At 53.8% G+C, this 17,369-nt stretch overlaps 1 protein-coding gene across 5 annotated transcripts in view; it reads left to right on the forward strand.

Annotated features, from left to right (window-relative positions):
- The window catches only part of IGDCC4 (immunoglobulin superfamily DCC subclass member 4), a 37,700-nt gene extending 21,202 nt beyond the window's left edge, over positions 1-16,498 (forward strand). For 2 of the 5 annotated variants that reach the window (XM_032623684.1, XM_032623687.1), the window contains exons 6-20: positions 1,019-1,174; positions 1,899-2,312; positions 2,828-2,992; positions 3,533-3,670; positions 4,532-4,702; positions 5,569-5,808; positions 5,940-6,041; positions 7,547-7,730; positions 8,399-8,526; positions 10,299-10,469; positions 10,718-10,855; positions 11,636-11,741; positions 12,238-12,466; positions 13,212-13,373; positions 13,920-16,498. In XM_032623684.1, the coding sequence (XP_032479575.1) occupies positions 1,019-1,174; positions 1,899-2,312; positions 2,828-2,992; positions 3,533-3,670; positions 4,532-4,702; positions 5,569-5,808; positions 5,940-6,041; positions 7,547-7,730; positions 8,399-8,526; positions 10,299-10,469; positions 10,718-10,855; positions 11,636-11,741; positions 12,238-12,466; positions 13,212-13,373; positions 13,920-14,330 (2,915 nt within the window). In that variant the 3' untranslated portion in view covers positions 14,331-16,498. The remainder of the gene's footprint in view (positions 1-1,018; positions 1,175-1,898; positions 2,313-2,827; positions 2,993-3,532; positions 3,671-4,531; positions 4,703-5,568; positions 5,809-5,939; positions 6,042-7,546; positions 7,731-8,398; positions 8,527-10,298; positions 10,470-10,717; positions 10,856-11,635; positions 11,742-12,237; positions 12,467-13,211; positions 13,374-13,919) is intronic. The other 3 variants (XR_004348590.1, XM_032623686.1, XM_032623685.1) reach the window with 3 other exon arrangements.
- Positions 16,499-17,369: the final 871 nt, after the last annotated feature.

A 17,369-nucleotide genomic window follows, 5' to 3' on the forward strand; every position in this document is an offset into this window, starting at 1 on the left:
GGAGATTAAAATTGTTAACATATGAGCATATTTTCTTCCAGATTTTTTCTATGCACATGTACATTTTTCCCCAAAATTGAAAGCATGCTATACTTACAATTCCAAGTCCTATTTTCATTCAACAGTATATCATAAACATCTCCCCATCTTTAAAACTTTTTTGAAAATAATTTTAATAACTATGATAGTCCATCATTTGAATGTCGCCATAATTTAAGTTGCTAGTTCCTGCTATTGAATTGTTAAGTCCTTCCCAGTTGTCCACTATTACAGTTAACACGGCAGTGATCAGCCCCATTCACAGCTCCCTACCACAGAGTGCCCACAAGTGGAATCCTGGCTTCAAGGTCAAGGTGGAGCCCCTGTTAGCCCTATCAGCATTTACCCTTTCTCATACTATTTTTTAAAAACTTTCCCAATTTGATGGGTGAAAATGAACATCTGTGTTTTGATGTGCATTTCTTTGATTTTGTGAAGTTGAACACTTTTTTGTTTATTGGCCATTTGCATTTCTTCCCTGGATTTTCTGTTCAGGTCCATAAGGGAAGGGCTTTTAAAATGGTTTTCACTTCACATCAAGATAAAAGTCTGCACAGATTCAGATCTTTGGTTCTGGTCCAGACCTTTCCAGCCGTATGTTCATCATAGCACTGGGCTAAGACCATATGGGAGGAGAGTCCTTCTTGAGAGAAATGAATTTAATAATAATGGTAATGGTAATAACTGACTGGTGTACCGAGCACTTCTTATGTGCCTGCATTGTGCCAGCCAGTCCCACAGACTTTATTCGTTAAGCTCTCAGAGCAGCCCTTCCAGCGAGGGACCATCTCCCCATTTTACAGACAGAGACACTAAGGGCTCAGAGGAAGTCATCGGTCTAGCAAGCGGAGGAACTGAGATCCCAGCCAGCGACTGTTGTGTTCTCTTAACCCGGGTGTAGAGGGTCTCCCGAGGTCCGGAGAGTGGATGGAGGGGCAGCCCTCAGCTCCCTGCTCCAGCGCTCTCCCTCCTCCCGCAGATGGGAAGCCCATCTCCACCGATGTCATCGTCCTGGGCCGCACCAACTTACTAATCACCAGCGCGCAGCCCCGGCACTCCGGCGTCTACGTCTGCCGAGCTAACAAGCCCCGCACGCGCGACTTCGCAACCGCGGCCGCAGAGCTCCGCGTGCTGGGTGAGGAGGGGAGGAGGGTGAGGGAGGGCGAAGGACCGCGGAGTAGGTGTTGGGGAGACCGGAGTGGGGCGGGTTAGCTAGGGCGGGGCCGGGAGGAGAGAGGAGGGGGGTAAAAGGGCGAGTGGGTGTGTCAGAGGGACTGAGGGGCGGTGCTGGAGGATGAAAAAGGGATAGGGCGGGGGGTGGGGCATTGGAGGGGACAGACTAGGTAATTAGAGGAGAGAAAGTGGTGGAAAGAGATTGGAGGATGGAGTGGGGGCAGAGGGGAGGGGTGGTCTGGGTGGGACCCAGGTAATGTGGGGAGGGGTGGGACTGAGGTTATTGCGGGGAGATGGAGTGGTCTGGGAGGAGAAAACTAGGGGCAGGGTTGCTCAGGGCTGGCTGAGGGGTAAATCTGATAGGTAAGGGATACTGGGAGGTAGGGGAGAAGGAAATGGTAAGTGCGGGAGCAGGGTTAGATCCAGGAGGAACCAGGGTATTTAGGGGAGGCCGAGGAGGCCTGGGGACAACTCGGAGAGAGAAAGAGAATGGTCAGTGTGGGGCTGGGGTAAAAGGCGGAAGAGAGCTACAGCTGCACTGCCGAGGGTATTTTGGGGGGACGGGTGAGTCAGGAAGAGGTTAGAATGAGTGGAGGGGATGCGGGAGTCCGTCGGGTATTGGGGGGCGGGAGCCAGTGCCCCTGGGGGCCGGAGCGCGCGGTCAGCGTCCCCCTCCCCTCCCCCAGCTGCCCCTGTCATCTCGCAGGCGCCGGAGGCGCTGTCACGGACGCGGGCGAGCACCGCGCGCTTCGTGTGCCGCGCGTCCGGGGAGCCGCGGCCCACGCTGCGCTGGCTGCACGACGGAGAGCCGCTGCGGCCCAACGGGCGCGTCAAGGTGCAGGGCGGCGGCGGCAGCCTGGTCATCACGCAGATCGGCCTGCAGGACGCCGGCTACTACCAGTGCGTGGCCGAGAATGGCGCGGGCACGGCGTGCGCCGCCGCGCCTCTGGCAGTAGTGGTGCGCGAGGGGCTGCCCAGCGCCCCCACGCGGGTCACCGCCACGCCGCTGAGCAGCTCCGCCGTTCTGGTGGCCTGGGAGCGGCCCGAGTTGCACAGCGAGCAGATCATCGGCTTCTCCCTCCACTACCAGAAGGCACGGGGTAAGTCTCCCCGGGACTAAGAGGCCCCAGCAAAGACCTACGCGGGGGCTCTGGTGGGCGGGGAGGAGCGCGGCACAGGCTGGATGATTGAAGGGTTGCCTTTGGGGATAGGATAGAACGGGATGGGGTGGGAGCCCACAGGAGAGACCTGTGTAGAAATGGGTTAGTACATTTCTCCCTTAGCCACAGTTTGTTATAAGAGAGGAGGGAGAGGATGCTTCTCCTCCCAGGGAAAATGGCTTGGCATTCCTGGAGCCAGCTTGTTAATTGCAGCAGGAGTCACTTCAGTTAGAGGCTAGAAGAGACTTCCTAACCAGTGGAGGAATTAATACAGTGGGACTAGAAGTCAGGGGAGTTTATACTCTCCCACCGAGATTATCTGGAATGATTTAGCTATAAAGAAGCTATTCTAGGGACTGGGACAATATGAAGGATCCCTAGACAGCTTACAGGTGGCAAGCCCTCGGGGGTTGCCCTGTGACAGACCGTTTGTCCTCTAACCCTAACCCACTCAGGCATGGACAATGTGGAATACCAGTTTGCAGTGAACAACGACACCACTGAGCTACAGGTTCGGGACCTGGAACCCAACACAGACTACGAGTTCTACGTGGTGGCCTACTCGCAGCTGGGGGCCAGCCGCACCTCCACCCCAGCACTGGTCCACACACTGGATGATGGTAGGGCCTGTGCACCTGCAGTGGGCACCTTGGGGCCCAGAGAATTCCCTGGGGATGGTAGCTCAGCTTCACTTTACTAGTGTTCACCAAGGCACTTTTACCTGCCTTATTTTGTGCCCTGTAAGGGAGTGGGCGAGGGTTCTTCTCCTTAATTTACAGTTGGGAAAACTGAGGTCCAGAAAATTAGTGACTTGCCCAAGGTCAGTAGTACAGCTGGGACTTGAGCCCAGGTCTCATGATTGCCTGTATCAGATGGCTCTTCTCCCCGACACCCATGTACCATCCAGTCAGACAGGAGCCAGTGACGATCCATCGGATGTAGACGATTGTGCCCCCAACCTTATTCTGGCTTCAGGGTGGAAAGGATGTCCCCTCATCTCCAGCTTGGGGCTCCCCTGAGAGGCTCCCTTTCCTCCCTCAGATCCTGGTCCTGGGCCTACTTCTGACTTGCTGTGTGACCTGGGCAAGTCTCTGACCTCTCCTGGGCCTCACCTTCCACGTCGGTGGAGCAGAGCTCACGTAGATGTTCTTCTGTCTCAGTCCCCAGTGCAGCGCCCCAGCTCTCCCTGTCCAGCCCCAACCCCTCGGACGTCAGGGTGGTGTGGCTGCCCCTGCCCCCCAGCCTGAGCAATGGGCAGGTGGTGAAGTACAAGATAGAGTACGGTTTGGGAAAGGAAGGTGAGTGGGGGCAGGACACGGGCTCCACCTGGCTGGGAATCATTGGTGTGAAGGGTTGATCAGAGTGGCTGGGGGCCTGAGCAGAGCTGTGGAGTAGGGCAAGGTGAACCTGGAAAAAGGGAAGGTGGGCTGGGGGTTGGGAGGGCAGGAGAGAAAGGGAAGGCGAAGAGGGCTAGCTCAAGACAGGGGGAGGCCTGGGGTCTAGCCCCACCTCCTCTACGGTTGTGGTATGTAATTCTGTTGAGTCCCTGCCTCAGTCTCTTTGTGAAATGAGGCAGGTAACCTAGGTAATCCCTGGGGTCCCTTCCAGCTCAAAAAGCAGGTGAGGGATAGGGAGGTGGAGGGTGTGCTTGTGGGATTGAGAGAAATGAGGCATGGGGGTGTGTGTGTTAGGACAGATGTCAGGAATCTAGGGGACGAGGTGTGAAAGGGATGGAGAGATTGGAGAAGGTGAGTGGCTGGGGGCCAGGATGAGGGTGGGGAGGGAGGGAAGGGTGAGGAAGGGGGCTTGGGTGGTTGGCAGGGCTCCGGAAGGTAGGTGTTGCTTGATGGCCTTCACAGCCAGTGCCTCATGCCAGCACCTTGGTGTGTGTGTGGGGGGTGGTTACTGACAGCTCCTGGGGCGGCGGGGAGTGTGTGCCATGATTCTTCCCGCTCTGAGCCGAGGCTGATGGCTGTGTCAGCCAGAGTTGGAGGCCCAGGAGTCAGCCCTGGAGCATGGAGTCCGTCTGGGCACTGAGGGTTTTAGGCTCTGATGGGCCCTGAGGAACCAGGACCTGAGGTGGAAAAGTCGGTGTAGGGGAATTTAGGAGTCCTGGTCCTTAGGTGGCCACCCAGAGCCAGTCTCTTCTGTCCCAGCAGATCAGATTTTCTCCACCGAGGTGCCAGGGAATGAGACACAGTTTACACTGAACTCGCTTCAGCCCAACAAGGTGTATCGAGTACGGATTTCGGCCGGCACAGGGACCGGCTACGGGGCCCCCTCCCAGTGGATGCAGCACAGGACGCCCAGTGTGTACAACCAGAGCCACGGTACGGGGTCAGAGGGGACAGTGGCGTGATGCGTGTGCCTATGTATGTATGTGTATGTTTGCCCTTGGAACCCAGACCCAGCCACCTCCTCCATCAGAGACGTTCCATGGCTCCCTCTGCTCGATGGGCAAGGGAGGATGGGTGAAGAGGCGAAGTCCATCTGCTGTGTGACTTTGGACAGACCAGTCACAACTCTAAGACTTCATTTACGGCCAGGTGTGGCATGAGGATTAATTAATGTAAACAAAATGTTTAGTACATAATTAAAACTTGTTAAATAGTAGCTGCTTCCATGATTATGATCGTTGTGGGTTTGGCTGAGAGGCCCAATAGTAGAGTGGTTAAATGCAGTCAAAACCTGGCGCACACACTATCTGTGTGACCTTGGGCAAGTTACTTTTACGAGCCTCAGTTTTCTTATCTGTAAAACAGGGATAATAGTGTTTTGTTATTTTATAGGGTTGTGAGAACAGCATCAGACACATAGTGAGCTGCCCCACTCTTAGGCTTCCAAGTAGGGCTCCCCACTTCCAATGGCTCCATCCCTCCTTCCTGGCTTTAGCAATCCCTGGGATCCCCTACCTGCCGGTACTCAAGCATTCATTCCTTCAGAAGAATTCTAGAGCCCTGCCCCAGAGGTGCTCCTTGCTGACCTCTTTGCAAATGCCCAGGAGACATCCCTGCATTCCCAGCACTCGTGGAGGAGTGAGGTGTGCTCTAGACCGAGCCTGGGCCTGGCCCTTAGGCCGGTGGCGGAATGTTGATGCACTGGGAGAAGGCTGGCAAGGCTCTCACTCAATGCTGTCTTCCTGCTTTTTGCTTCCTCGTGTCTCTTCCCTCCTCCCTTCCTGCGCCTCTGTCCGCAGTCCCTTTTGCCCCTGCAGAGCTGAAGGTACGGGCAAGGATGGAGTCCCTGGTCGTATCATGGCAGCCACCCCCTCACCCCGCTCAGATCTCTGGCTACAAACTGTACTGGCGAGAGGTGGGAACAGAGGAGGAGGAGGCAGATGGTGAGGGCCCTCCAGGGGGCCGTGGAGACCAGGCTTGGGATGTGGGTCCTGTCCGGCTCAAGAAGAAAGTGAAGCAGTATGAGCTGACCCAGCTAGGTGAGGAGGGCCAGGTGGGGAGGGATGAGATGGACATAGCTCCAGTGGGAGACTGGACAAGCGGGGTCAGTGGCTGGAGATGACCCCAGAGGTTCCTCTAGCCAGTGAGTGACCCCCATGACCTTCCCCAGTCCCTGGCCAGCTGTACGAAGTGAAGCTCGTGGCATTCAACAAACACGAGGATGGCTATGCGGCAGTGTGGAAGGGCAAGACGGAAAAGGCTCCCACCCCAGGTGAGGGGGCTGGGGAAGCGGGGGAGGAGGTCTCAGTCAACAGGGTGGCCTCCTTTCCCTTTCCTCTGGGCCAGTTCTGGTGGTCAGGTTGTCTGGAAGCTTCAGCTACCCGCAAACCCATTCTACTAGGCTCTTCTAGGTTACAGAGAGAAGCTCCAGCTTGTGCACTGTCTTGTAGGTCTGCTTACCGTGTTTTCATTATCCATGAACAGTGCTAATATGGAAGGTTTGGACAGAGAAAAACCCCATGGTTCATCAGTGACTTCTGACTCCAAGTTTGACCTTTAAACAATGTTTAAAATACATCCACCTACCTTGCACCGTCTATCAGATTATTCCTATGCTCTAGGGAGGGAGGGTATCCCTTTGTGGCCCACCAGGAAACTGAGGCTCAGGATCTTAGTTGGGGCTGCTGCAACAAAATATTATAGACTGGGTGGCTTGAACAACCAGTTCTGGAGGCCGGGAAGTCCAAGATCGAGACCCCAGCAGAGCCAGTGTCTGGTGAAGACCTGCTTCCTGGTTCGTAGACCATAGGCCATCTTCTCGCTGTGTCCTCACGTGGCAGAAAGAGGGTTGGAGAGTTCCCTGGGGTCTCTTTTATAAGGGCACTGTTATAGACTGAAAATGTGTGTCACCCCAGAATTCATATGCTGAAACCCTCCACTCCAATGTGATGTAATAGGAGGTAATTAGGATTAGATGATGTCATGAGGGTGGAGCCTTCATGAATGGGATTACCACCCTTATAAGAGTCACAAGAGAGCTTGCTTCCCTTTTCTGCTCTGAAGATACAGTGAGAAGTCAATTGTCTATAACCCAGAAGAGGGCCTTCACCAGAACTTGACCATGCTGGCACCCTGATCTCAGACTCCAGAACTGTGAGAAATAAATTTCTGTTGTTTATAAGTCACCCAGTCTACGTTTGTTTGTTATAGTAGCCTGAACAGACAAAGACAGGCACTAATCCCTAAGACAGGACCCACCATATGTTCAAATTTCAACATATGAACTTTGGGGGGACACAAACATTCATTCCATGAAACTTTTCTACGTCCTTTACAAACATTAACTAATTTAATCCTCATAACAACCCTATGAGGTGTTGGTACTATTATCTGCCCCACTGACAGAATGGGGAATGGAGACACAGAGAGGTTAATTAACTTCTCCATAGTCACACAGCTACTAAGTGGCAGAGTTGGAATTTGAATCAGGGCAGCCTGGCTTCAGAATCTGTGCTCTTAATTGCCATGATTTGCTGTCTCTATTACATTCCTACATACTAGTGTTCCACAGTCTGCTATCTGTATGCTCTTGGCAAAAATCACTTAAATTCTTGGGAGCCTCAGTTTCCTCATCTGTGAAGTGAGAATGGTGCCACCCAACTCACAGGATCAAAAGAGACTGGGTAAAAGAAAGTGCCCTGGGAACTGCAAACCACCATACATATTGAGGGATGAGTATCCTCCCTCCATTCCCACACTCTAATTTTCACCCTCCAGACCTGCCCATCCAGCGAGGGCCACCCCTGCCCCCCGCCCATGTCCATGCGGAATCAAACAGCTCCACATCCATTTGGCTTCGGTGGAAAAAACCAGACTTCACCACAGTCAAGATTGTCAACTACACGGTGCGCTTCAGCCCCTGGGGGCTCAGGAATGCCTCCCTGGTCACCTATTACACCAGGTGGGAAGAGGGGGCTGATGCTGCGAAGGGGGAGGAAGAGCAGACGGTGGGGAAGAAGGCAGCAGGTGGTGATGAGGAGAGGGGACCTGGGGGTTCAGGGACATTTCATGACTCATGTGTTAAACTGGGGGCACATTGAGGGTCTGATGACCAGATGGTGCCAGGTGGAAGAGGGGCCTCCATCCAGTCCCATCCCCTCACAGGAGAGCCTTGTACTCAACCCTAGGAAGTGTCACGCAGGACAGACCTATTTCTTCAACTTCATGTGACGGGGAAGAGACAGCCCAGCTGCTGTCCTGAGAGGTCCCCAGTTAAATGGGGAGACAGAGACCCTGACCTGGGGAGCTGTTTGTTTGGCAGAGGAAACAAAGCATAAAAAGAAATAGATATATACAGTGGCAGCTGAAGTAAAATTAAGTCAAGGAAAAGAAGCATCAGAGATGGTCCCTTGGGTAGAGAATGATGTGGATTAATCCAGGAATGTTTCCTGGAAGAGGGGCCTGGCTTGGGGATTGGACATGGAGCCTGATACATCCAGACCTCTCTGCAGGTCCTCTGCATGGTGTTAGTGGCCCCCATGGGGCTGGGGTAGGGGAGTAGATTTGGAGGGCCCTGCCCTGCTAGGAGGGTGTGCCTGAGGGCCCTGGTCACGTTTCTTGCCTTGGCAGCTCTGGAGAAGACATCCTCATTGGCGGGCTGAAGCCATTCACCAAATACGAGTTTGCAGTACAGTCCCACGGCGTGGACATGGACGGGCCTTTCGGCTCCGTAGTGGAGCGCTCCACCCTGCCTGACCGTGAGTGGCCACCAGTCCATCTTTCAGGGAACTCCTTCTTGCCCCAGCATCCCTCTTGTGAAGCACCCCTCAGAACCCCATGAATGTCCGTCATTTGCTCTGCATCTCTGTAGGCAGTCCTGTGCTGGTCTTAACCATTTACTCACAGACATCATAACGTAAGATTTAGAGGAGTGGTTTCCTTTAAGAGGCTGTGGGAAGACCTCAGCGAGCTGTGAGGGGGGCCAGGTCTGGAGGCAGGCATCCTGGGTTCTGCCTTTGGGTCCCTGTCATCCCCCGACACACACTGAGACTTAGGCAGTCCCCTTCCCCACGAAGGGCCTGTGGGTCCTCATCTGTCAAAAGAGAGGGTGGGACCATTCGCTTTGCAGGTCTGTGACTTTGGAACCCTCTGGAAATGCATCTGAAGACAAGTGGATTTTTTTTTTTTTTTTCTCGGTACGCGGGCCTCTCACTGTTGTGGCCTCTCCCGTTGCGGAGCACAGGCTCCGGACGCGCAGGCTCAGCGACCATGGCTTACGGGCCTAACCGCTCCGCGGCATGTGGGATCTTCCCGGACCGGGGCACGAACCCGTGTCCCCTGCATCAGCAGGCGGACTCTCAACCACTGCGCCACCAGGGAAGCCCGACAAGTGGATTTTTGTTCTCACAGCAGAGGCTCTTTGGTGCTTCCAGTCCTAAGACTGCTCACCTTTCTATTGACAGACCTCTGTCCCTGACCTGAAATAGGAAGACACATGTAGGGTAGGGTGGGGAGGCCCTCTACCCTCATGGATTCGCTTTTTAAAAAACTGCTTGCAAGTTGTTTCTCACCCATGCATGACTTCAGTTCTTATGGTCTTAAACTGCGTGCGGAGTTTAGGGAGACCCTGGTGTTTTCTCCAAGGAGACTGTATGATACTGGATCCCCAGCACAACTAACCAGGCTATAGAGGGGGGAATGTTTTCTCCTTTCGCAGGTGGGGAGACTGGAGCCTGAGAAGCAGAAAGTCACCTAGGATCAAGGAGTGTTCTGGCAGCCCGTGGTGCTGTGGCTCTGTTATGCCTTAGAGCCCTGGGTCCCCATCCCACCCTCTGTTGGGCCTCGAAAACCTGAGCCCCCAAATCTCTGTCCCTTCCCAACACACCAGCCACCTTGTGTCCCTCCTTCTCGCACTTCCTCATTCACTCCCGCCCCCCAGGATCAATTTCTTCTCTGAAAAAAAAACACAAAGCCTTCCAAGGTGCTGCTTCTCCCACTGCGGTTCCCCTGACCCTGAGGACTTGTGCCAGGGGCAGGCGTAGACAGAGGCTACCCAGGGCATCAACCAACTTTACTTGAAGATTTCGGGTGGCAAGGGGAGTTAGGAACTTTAAATGATAAAGTATTTCAAACACTATTTTTATATTAAATGTTACCACGGAATAGATGAATTTAAAAGAAAAGGTAAGCCTTCTGAAAACTTCTGAGCTCTGCCCCCAGGTCCCTAGAATACCAGGAGTTGAAGACAGTGTCTTCAGCCCTTGGAAGTATTTGGGTGTGGAAGTTGGAGGAGCTCTGCTCCAAGGAGTAGAAAAGAGTTTCTGAGAGGGGAGGAGTGGTGGTGAAGCCCCCTCCTCAACTGTATTCCAGAAAGTCCCCAGTGAGAGACCAGACCTCATTCTGCTTTGTGGTTTGTTCCAGTGAAGGAGGAAGCAGGGAGGCTATGTCCTTGTGCCCTGGCTCCCAGCTGCCCCCAGAGCTGGGGCTGTCAGTGACCCTGCCTCTCCCCGTCTCCCCTCCTGACCCCCAGGGCCCTCCACGCCCCCATCTGACCTGCGCCTGAGGCCCCTGACGCCATCCACCGTTCGGCTGCACTGGTGCCCCCCCTCGGAGCCCAACGGCGAGATCGTGGAGTATCTGATTCTCTACAGCAGCAACCGTACCCAGCCTGAGCACCAGTGGACCCTGCTCACCACCGAGGGTGAGGGCTCACGCCCCATGGCATCTGAGCAAGAGTTTTCCCACCCTCTCCCCACTTTCCAGCCTCCCCAGTGGCTGGTTAGTAGTGAGCTTGCCGCTGAGGTTTGTTCTAGGAGGAGCAGCCAGAAGCTACCTCCTGAGCTGGAGAAGCAGATTCTCTCAGGGCCACTTCCCAGCCCATCCCTGCAGCCCACCCCGACCCAATTCACCAACCCTGCTCTCCCTGTCTTCCCCATGCCCGCCCACCAGGAAACATCTTCAGTGCTGAGGTCCACGGCCTCGAGAGCGACACTAGGTACTTCTTCAAGATGGGGGCGCGCACGGAGGTGGGGCCTGGGCCCTTCTCTGGCCTGCAGGATGTGATTACTCTCCAGGAAAAGCTCTCAGGTAAGAGGCAGGAAGGCAGGAAGGGGTGGGGTCCATCCTGGGGCAGCCCAAGCTCTCCAGAGCGCCCCCCCTCCACACACACACACACAGTTGACTTCTAACCCTCAAGCCATCTCTTCCAAGGTCCTGCCTCTGGGCATGGCTACACTTTCATTGTTTTGGACAAGGGCCCTCTTCACCTGGTGTGGAGAGGACAAATTTGGAGGGAAGATGGGTGTGGTTCAGTGGTGATTCAGTTGAGAGGTCAGATTTGCGGGAGACTGGCTTGATTTCTTTGGGAGATTGCTTTGGAGAACTGGCTTAGAAAGGTGATGAGATTTATGGGGTGGAGGTCTTGGGCAATGGGACTGGCTACGTAATCAGCAGGGCCCGGTGTGAAAGGAAAATGTGGGGTCCCTTATTTAAAAAGGGGGAAGAACTTCCAGATGGTGACAGCAGAGCATTAAACCAAGCCCAGAGCCCTTCTAAGCATGGGCCACGTGCCCCTGCAGGTGTCGCACACCTGCAAAACCAGCCCTGTTAGGAAGGCAAGAGGTGTGTTTCACTGAAAGGCCAGGCTGATGGGGAGGAGCCACAACTTCCGTGTGTCCAGTGAGAGAGAGGTAGTGGTGGTCTCTGTGAGTCCATGGGGCCCTCCTGTCCTTGCATGAGAAGATTTCACATGTCCAAAGGGTGAGGCTCAGGCCAGGGGTCTCTGGAGGAAGCCGCAAGTCCTGGTCTACGAACCCTGGGTTCTCTCCCGTCCTCCATCTCTTCTGTTCCCTCCCTCTCCCCCGCCAGACTCTTTGGACGTGCACTCCGTCACGGGCATCATCGTGGGCGTCTGCCTGGGCCTCCTCTGCCTCCTGGCCTGCATGTGCGCTGGCCTGCGCCGTGGCCCCCACCGGTGGGTGAAGGAACCAGTCTGACCACACAGAGGAGAGGTTTCTAGAAGGGCTGCAGAGATGAGGGAGCAGGGAAAGTGGCCATGACTTGCTCTGGGCACTCCCAGGAGCCCCATTAAAGTTGACTCTGGGATGAAGGGGTTGGGGGTGATGACCTCATGAGAGTAGGGGGTGGGTTTAGGGAAGCCCCCCAGCATATCCCCTCAGCAAGGGCAGGCGTAGGTAGAGCTGCCTCTCTGCCGCTTCCTTGGTAGCTGCCAGCATCTTGCAGAGAGGGACCCCAAATCTCCAGATGCCTGGAGCCAAGGGAGGAAGGACCCCAGTGTAGTGTCCCAGCTGTTTTGAACAATCCCAGAATTTCTTATTCATTGCACAGACCGGGAAATTAAGTCTCAGAGATGGGTAGGAACCTGCCCAGGGATACAGGCTGGACTAGATACCAGTCTCGCCCCCACCCCTCTCTTTGACCACTGTGCTGTCCCCCATCTTCCCTTCCAGGGAAGCCCTCCCGGGCCTGTCCTCCACGGCCACTGCTGGGAACCCCACGCTGTACTCCCGAGCCCGCCTTGCCCCCCCCAGCCCCCCGGCTGCCCATGAACTGGAGTCCCTTGTGCACCCCCGTCCCCAGGATTGGTCCCCACCGCCCTCAGACATCGAGGACAGGGCTGAAGTGCACAGCCTTATGGGTGGTGGCGGTCCTGACTGCCGGGGTCACTCCAAGAGAAAGGTGAGCCTGGGTAGGTCCGAGCCCCACACTGTGGCTCATGCCCAAATAGGACACCAGGGGGCGCGAGAGCGCAATGTGTGACCCCGTGAGAGAGCCCTTCCCTCCCCACTCCCCTTCCTGGGCCAGCTGCAGAAGAAAAAGCATACTCTCCCTCCTCCTTGAAAGGGTTGGGAGGGCAGGGAAGCAGATGGGCCTCCATCCCCGGCAGAATAGGTCAGCCTGGTTCTCAGGAAGGAGGGGAGGGCCCCCGATGGGCTGTCTGCGGTTGACTCGGGATGGCCAGAACACCCAGATCCCTCCTTATCCCGGGAGCTGAGGAGACCTCTAAGACCCGGCTCTCCCCAGTATGGGAAAAAGAGGCTGGTCAGTTTGGAGGTGGTCAAGTGGGACCGGGATCCGGATAAGGTGGGCCCACACAGGGCAGGTCCCCTCCATCCTAGCAGTGGTGGCTCATCCTGCATTCCCTGACCAGCCAGCTCAAACCCCTGAGTCTTTCCCCATCCTTTCCCTGCCTCTGTGGTGAAGGAGACCCTGTCTGGCTCAGAAACCTCTGGGCTTTTCTGCAGGAGGATCTTTCTATCCTCAAATTCACCCCCAGACTCTCAGCCCATTCTGTGCTCCTTCCTACAGCCTTGGGGAGGGAGGTAGCAAGGGGGCCAAGAGAGTCTGTGAAGGGAGCTCCATACACTTCCCTCTCATACTTCACAGTCAAGCTCTCAATGCTCCCACTTTTCTTCCTGTGCAGATCTCCTGGGCTCAGCACGGTGGGCTGAGCTGGGCAGGTTCCTGGGCAGGCTGTGAGCTGCCCCAGGCAGGCCCCATGCCCTCTCTGACCCGGGCCCTGCTGCCCCCTGCTGGAACCGGGCAGACGCTGTTGCTGCAGGCTCTGGTGTATGACGCCATAAAGGTCAGCGTCCCGGGAGGAGGGGGGAGGGAAGGAGAGGAGGGTCCCCGCGTTTGTGCAGAGCAAGTAGTGAATCCTCTGGAGAGACCTGGTGGTAACTTCCCTGGGGCTAAAAGTCTAGCCAGCAGATCCCTGGAGCCTCTAAAGGAGAGTGGATGGAGGGCAGGCCAGGTTGGGAGAACCTGTATTTCTCTGGGTTGGGGACAAGCCTTCCTCTACCTAGACGTAAGTGGGCCACAGCAGAATTACATGGATCTGACGGTGCACCCGGCCTGAGTGCACTCAGCCCTTCCCCCTGTTCACTGAGGCCCTGACTGAATCTAGTACTTCTGGAACTCCTCAGCAAGGGCAAATGCGTAGTATTTCCCTGCCTTCCCAGGGATCTGATCATCATCTCTTTTAGGACAGTCACCGTTCTTCCTTTACCAGCTCCCATGTAATGTATAACGGGCTCTGGGCTGGGGGTCAGTCTCTCTGCATCCCAAGAATGATGGCCGTCCTTCTGATGGTCACTCTCAGTGATGGTTTTGTGTTCTCTTCTCTGACCAGGGCAATGGGAGGAAGAAGCCGCCCCCAGCCTGCAGGAACCAGGTGGAGGCCGAGGTCATTGTCCACTCTGACTTTAGTGCATCCAAAGGGAACCCTGACCTCCACCTCCAAGACCTGGAACCCGAGGATCCGCTGCCTTCAGAGGCTGCCGACCTCACTTTGGGTGTTATGAATCTCAGGCAAGGGGCAGACTGGCTGGACAGGGAGCTGGGAGGGTGTGAGCAGGCAAGCCCTGGGCCAGACAGACTTACCTGCCTGCCAGAGGCAGCCAGTGCTTCTTGCCCCTACCCGGATCTCCAGCCCAGTGAGGCTCTGCAGGAGGCCCCAGGGAACAGCTGCCAGCCAAAGGCCCCCTGCCCTCCAGCAGCCAGCCCAGTCCTGCCCAGAGCCCCCGTCTCCTCCTCTGCTTAGCTCCCTCGAGGGCACAGTTTGGGGCAGGCTGGTATGGATCATGGGACATGACACGTGTGGCCACACATGTACACGTGTCTCCCTGCAGGTACTGACCATCATCAAGCCATTTGGAACCTCCTAGGGTGCTTTGGCTCAGGGGAGAGGAAGAAGTGGGTTGTTCACTCTTCCCCACCCATGCTCTGTGACACGTGTGGTAGGCGAGAGACACGTGAAGCACAGCTATACGTGCTGTACAAGTGTGAAGCGCGTGTGCGTGTGCTGGTTGGTGAGCTGGGAAACCTTGGCCCGGGCAGTGGTCACTACGGCCTACTCCGTCCTCCAGGTCAGGACAGTGCCCAGCCCTGTGGGCCCCCACCTCCGTCACCCAGCCTTTTATTACACACTCTGAGAGTGTCTCCAGTGCCCTGTCTGACAGAGACAGCCCCGGCCCACTTCCCGTCTGGCTGGGCTGAGTGCAAGCAGGCTCTGAACGCCTAACGCTTTAGCTGCATCACCTCTGCCATGTCCCCGGTGCCCAAATTGAGAGGGTGACTCTGGCTCCCCTCAGAGCAGCTCTGTATCTAGTGTTGTAATTGGGGAAGTGCCTGGTTTTGAAAATCTGCTTTCTCTTCCTCTCCCCTCCTTCCTCCCCGCTCACTCCTCTAGTGTCTGTCTCCCAGTCGCCCTGCTCTCCCAATCCTAGCGTCCTTCTCTTCCTCCCTGATACCCTTTCCTTTCCTCTCTGCGCTTTCTCTGTCTCCTCTTTCCGTCTGTCTCTGCTGTCTCTCCCACCTTTCCCACACTGTGTCATGTGGTTCTCCTGCCTGGGTTCAATCTCTGCATCCTCCCCTAACAACATGACTACCTCATGTCTGTTCAAGGCCAGAGCGTGACTCCTGTGTCTGCCATCCACTTCAGCCATCATCCTCCCACCCCCTTCCCATCTGCGCCTCCATAGGCCCCCTCCCCAGGCAAACTGCCTACCCCCAGTGCAGTTTGGAAAAGACCTTTCAGCTTCCCTTGCATCTTTCTGCCTGTGATTGAGATTGGAGGGTTCTCCTTGGAGGGGATAAATGCAAGTCATACAAGGGGGTTTTTGAGACAAGGAAAGGGGAACACGACCCAGAAGCTTGGGGTAAACTTACTCCCTCCCTTCTAGGCAGGCAGGCAGATTTGCTGGACAGAGGGGTTTGGGGACCTTCCTTCCCAGTTGAAACTAGAAAGGTAGAAGGGGATGGAAATCAGGGGTTCCATGGCCCCACCGCTTCCCACTCTGTGCACCTTGAACATGAGCTGACGGCATGGAGGTGGAAGGAATCTCATCCTCTTGCAGTGCTGGAAGGGAGGGCTTCACACAGGACAAGGGTGATGGGCTCTTTTCATTTTGTCTTTTCTTTAAATTCAATCCTGAAGTCATTTTCTGTTGACCTACCACACAGGGACAAGCTTGACTTCTGTTTCCTGTGGAGAGAAAACAAGGTCATTTATTTGATTTTGCACCTCAGCCTCTCATAGGAGCATCGAGTATGTGGTCTTTTCTCCCTGCATTCATCTTTTCTAACTGAGCAGCACATCAAGGGTTAACTCTGGCTTCTGGGCCAAATTAGAAATAACCAGTCTATCTTTCCTTTTTTTTTTTTTTAAACGGTGAAACGTCTCTCAGCGGAGTTGCAGCTTTCTCAGACCCTTTCAGCATCTGTGTTTATTACACTCGGGTGTCACTCACGTTTGACATCCGCACCTACATTTCCTCCTCCTCCCCCTCCTTCAGGCAGCCTATGATAACACTAAAGATTATTAATGTTGGTTTTGTATCTCATTAGGACAGAATTGTCACTTGTACCATTTCTGTAGCATTCAGCGTTGCTGGGGCTAACACTACTGTATATGTTTCATCAGTGCTCTGAAGGTCAAAAGCCTCATTTTATTTTGCTGGTTTGATTTTTTTATTTTCTAAAGGAAAAAAAAAAAAAAACAACTGCCCTGAATTAAATGGCTGTTTTAACAGTAGACTCTTAGCATTATACCACATAGTCATTTTTCATGTTCTTGTTTAACAGGCAGTGAGGTTCTGGTTTAAATTAAATAGCTGCAAATGAGACAATTTATAACCCATTAGGTTGGGTGGAAAATTGTTTCTCAAAAGCAAATAAGTAATAAATCTGGTATCTGCCTATAACTCACAGTTGATAAGAAAGTGGCCATTACTCACTAGCATTATATATGATTTGGGCTCTGGGTAATTTGGAAGTGTTAGGTTTGTGTCTTTGCAACAGTATTTTTATTAGAAAAGAGTCCATTGGCCTTTTACAGGGTATTAATCCCTTTGTCATCTACCACCGATGCCTTACGGTTTTTGAGTCTCATTTAAAAACCTTTTCTTGATGCATGACAAGTGTAATCGGTACCTGCTCATTTATTTGTCTGTAGTTTTGCTGTATTATTTAATTATTTTTCCAGTGTTTTCTTTCTCCTTACAAGTATGATATTCTTTAGTGTTAAGCCAAGGCATTGATCATGTATCTGTCCCTATAATGAGTTAATAAACTATTTTCCAGAAATGTTCTCTTTTGGAACCAAATGACTAGAATTTCCTCAGCCTTTCTGCACGAGAGAATGTATTTCCTACCAGGATGGGAAATGTTGGTTTTTGAGGGAAAGAGCAGGTGGTTATAAGAAAGAACGGATCTATCTCTGAAAAAAAGGTAACCCTTGTACATTGCTGATGGGAATGTAAATTGGTACAGCCACTGTGGAAATCAGTATGGAGGTTTCTCACAAAACTAAAAATAGAACTACCATATGACCCAGCAATCCCACTCCTGGGTATATATCAAAACAAAAACAAAAACGCTAAGTTGAAAAGATACATGCACCCTACTGTTCATAGCAGCATTATTTACAATTGCCAAGATACGGAAGCAACGTGTTTCATCAACAGAGGAATGGATAAAGAAGATGCGGTAAATATATACAATGGAATACTGCTCAGCCATAAAAGAGAATGAAATTCTGCCATTTGCAGCAACATGGATGGACTTGGAGGGTATCATGCTA

The sequence above is a fragment of the Phocoena sinus genome, chromosome 2, assembly GCF_008692025.1.
Source record: "Phocoena sinus isolate mPhoSin1 chromosome 2, mPhoSin1.pri, whole genome shotgun sequence".
NCBI classification, from domain to species: Eukaryota; Metazoa; Chordata; class Mammalia; order Artiodactyla; family Phocoenidae; genus Phocoena; species Phocoena sinus.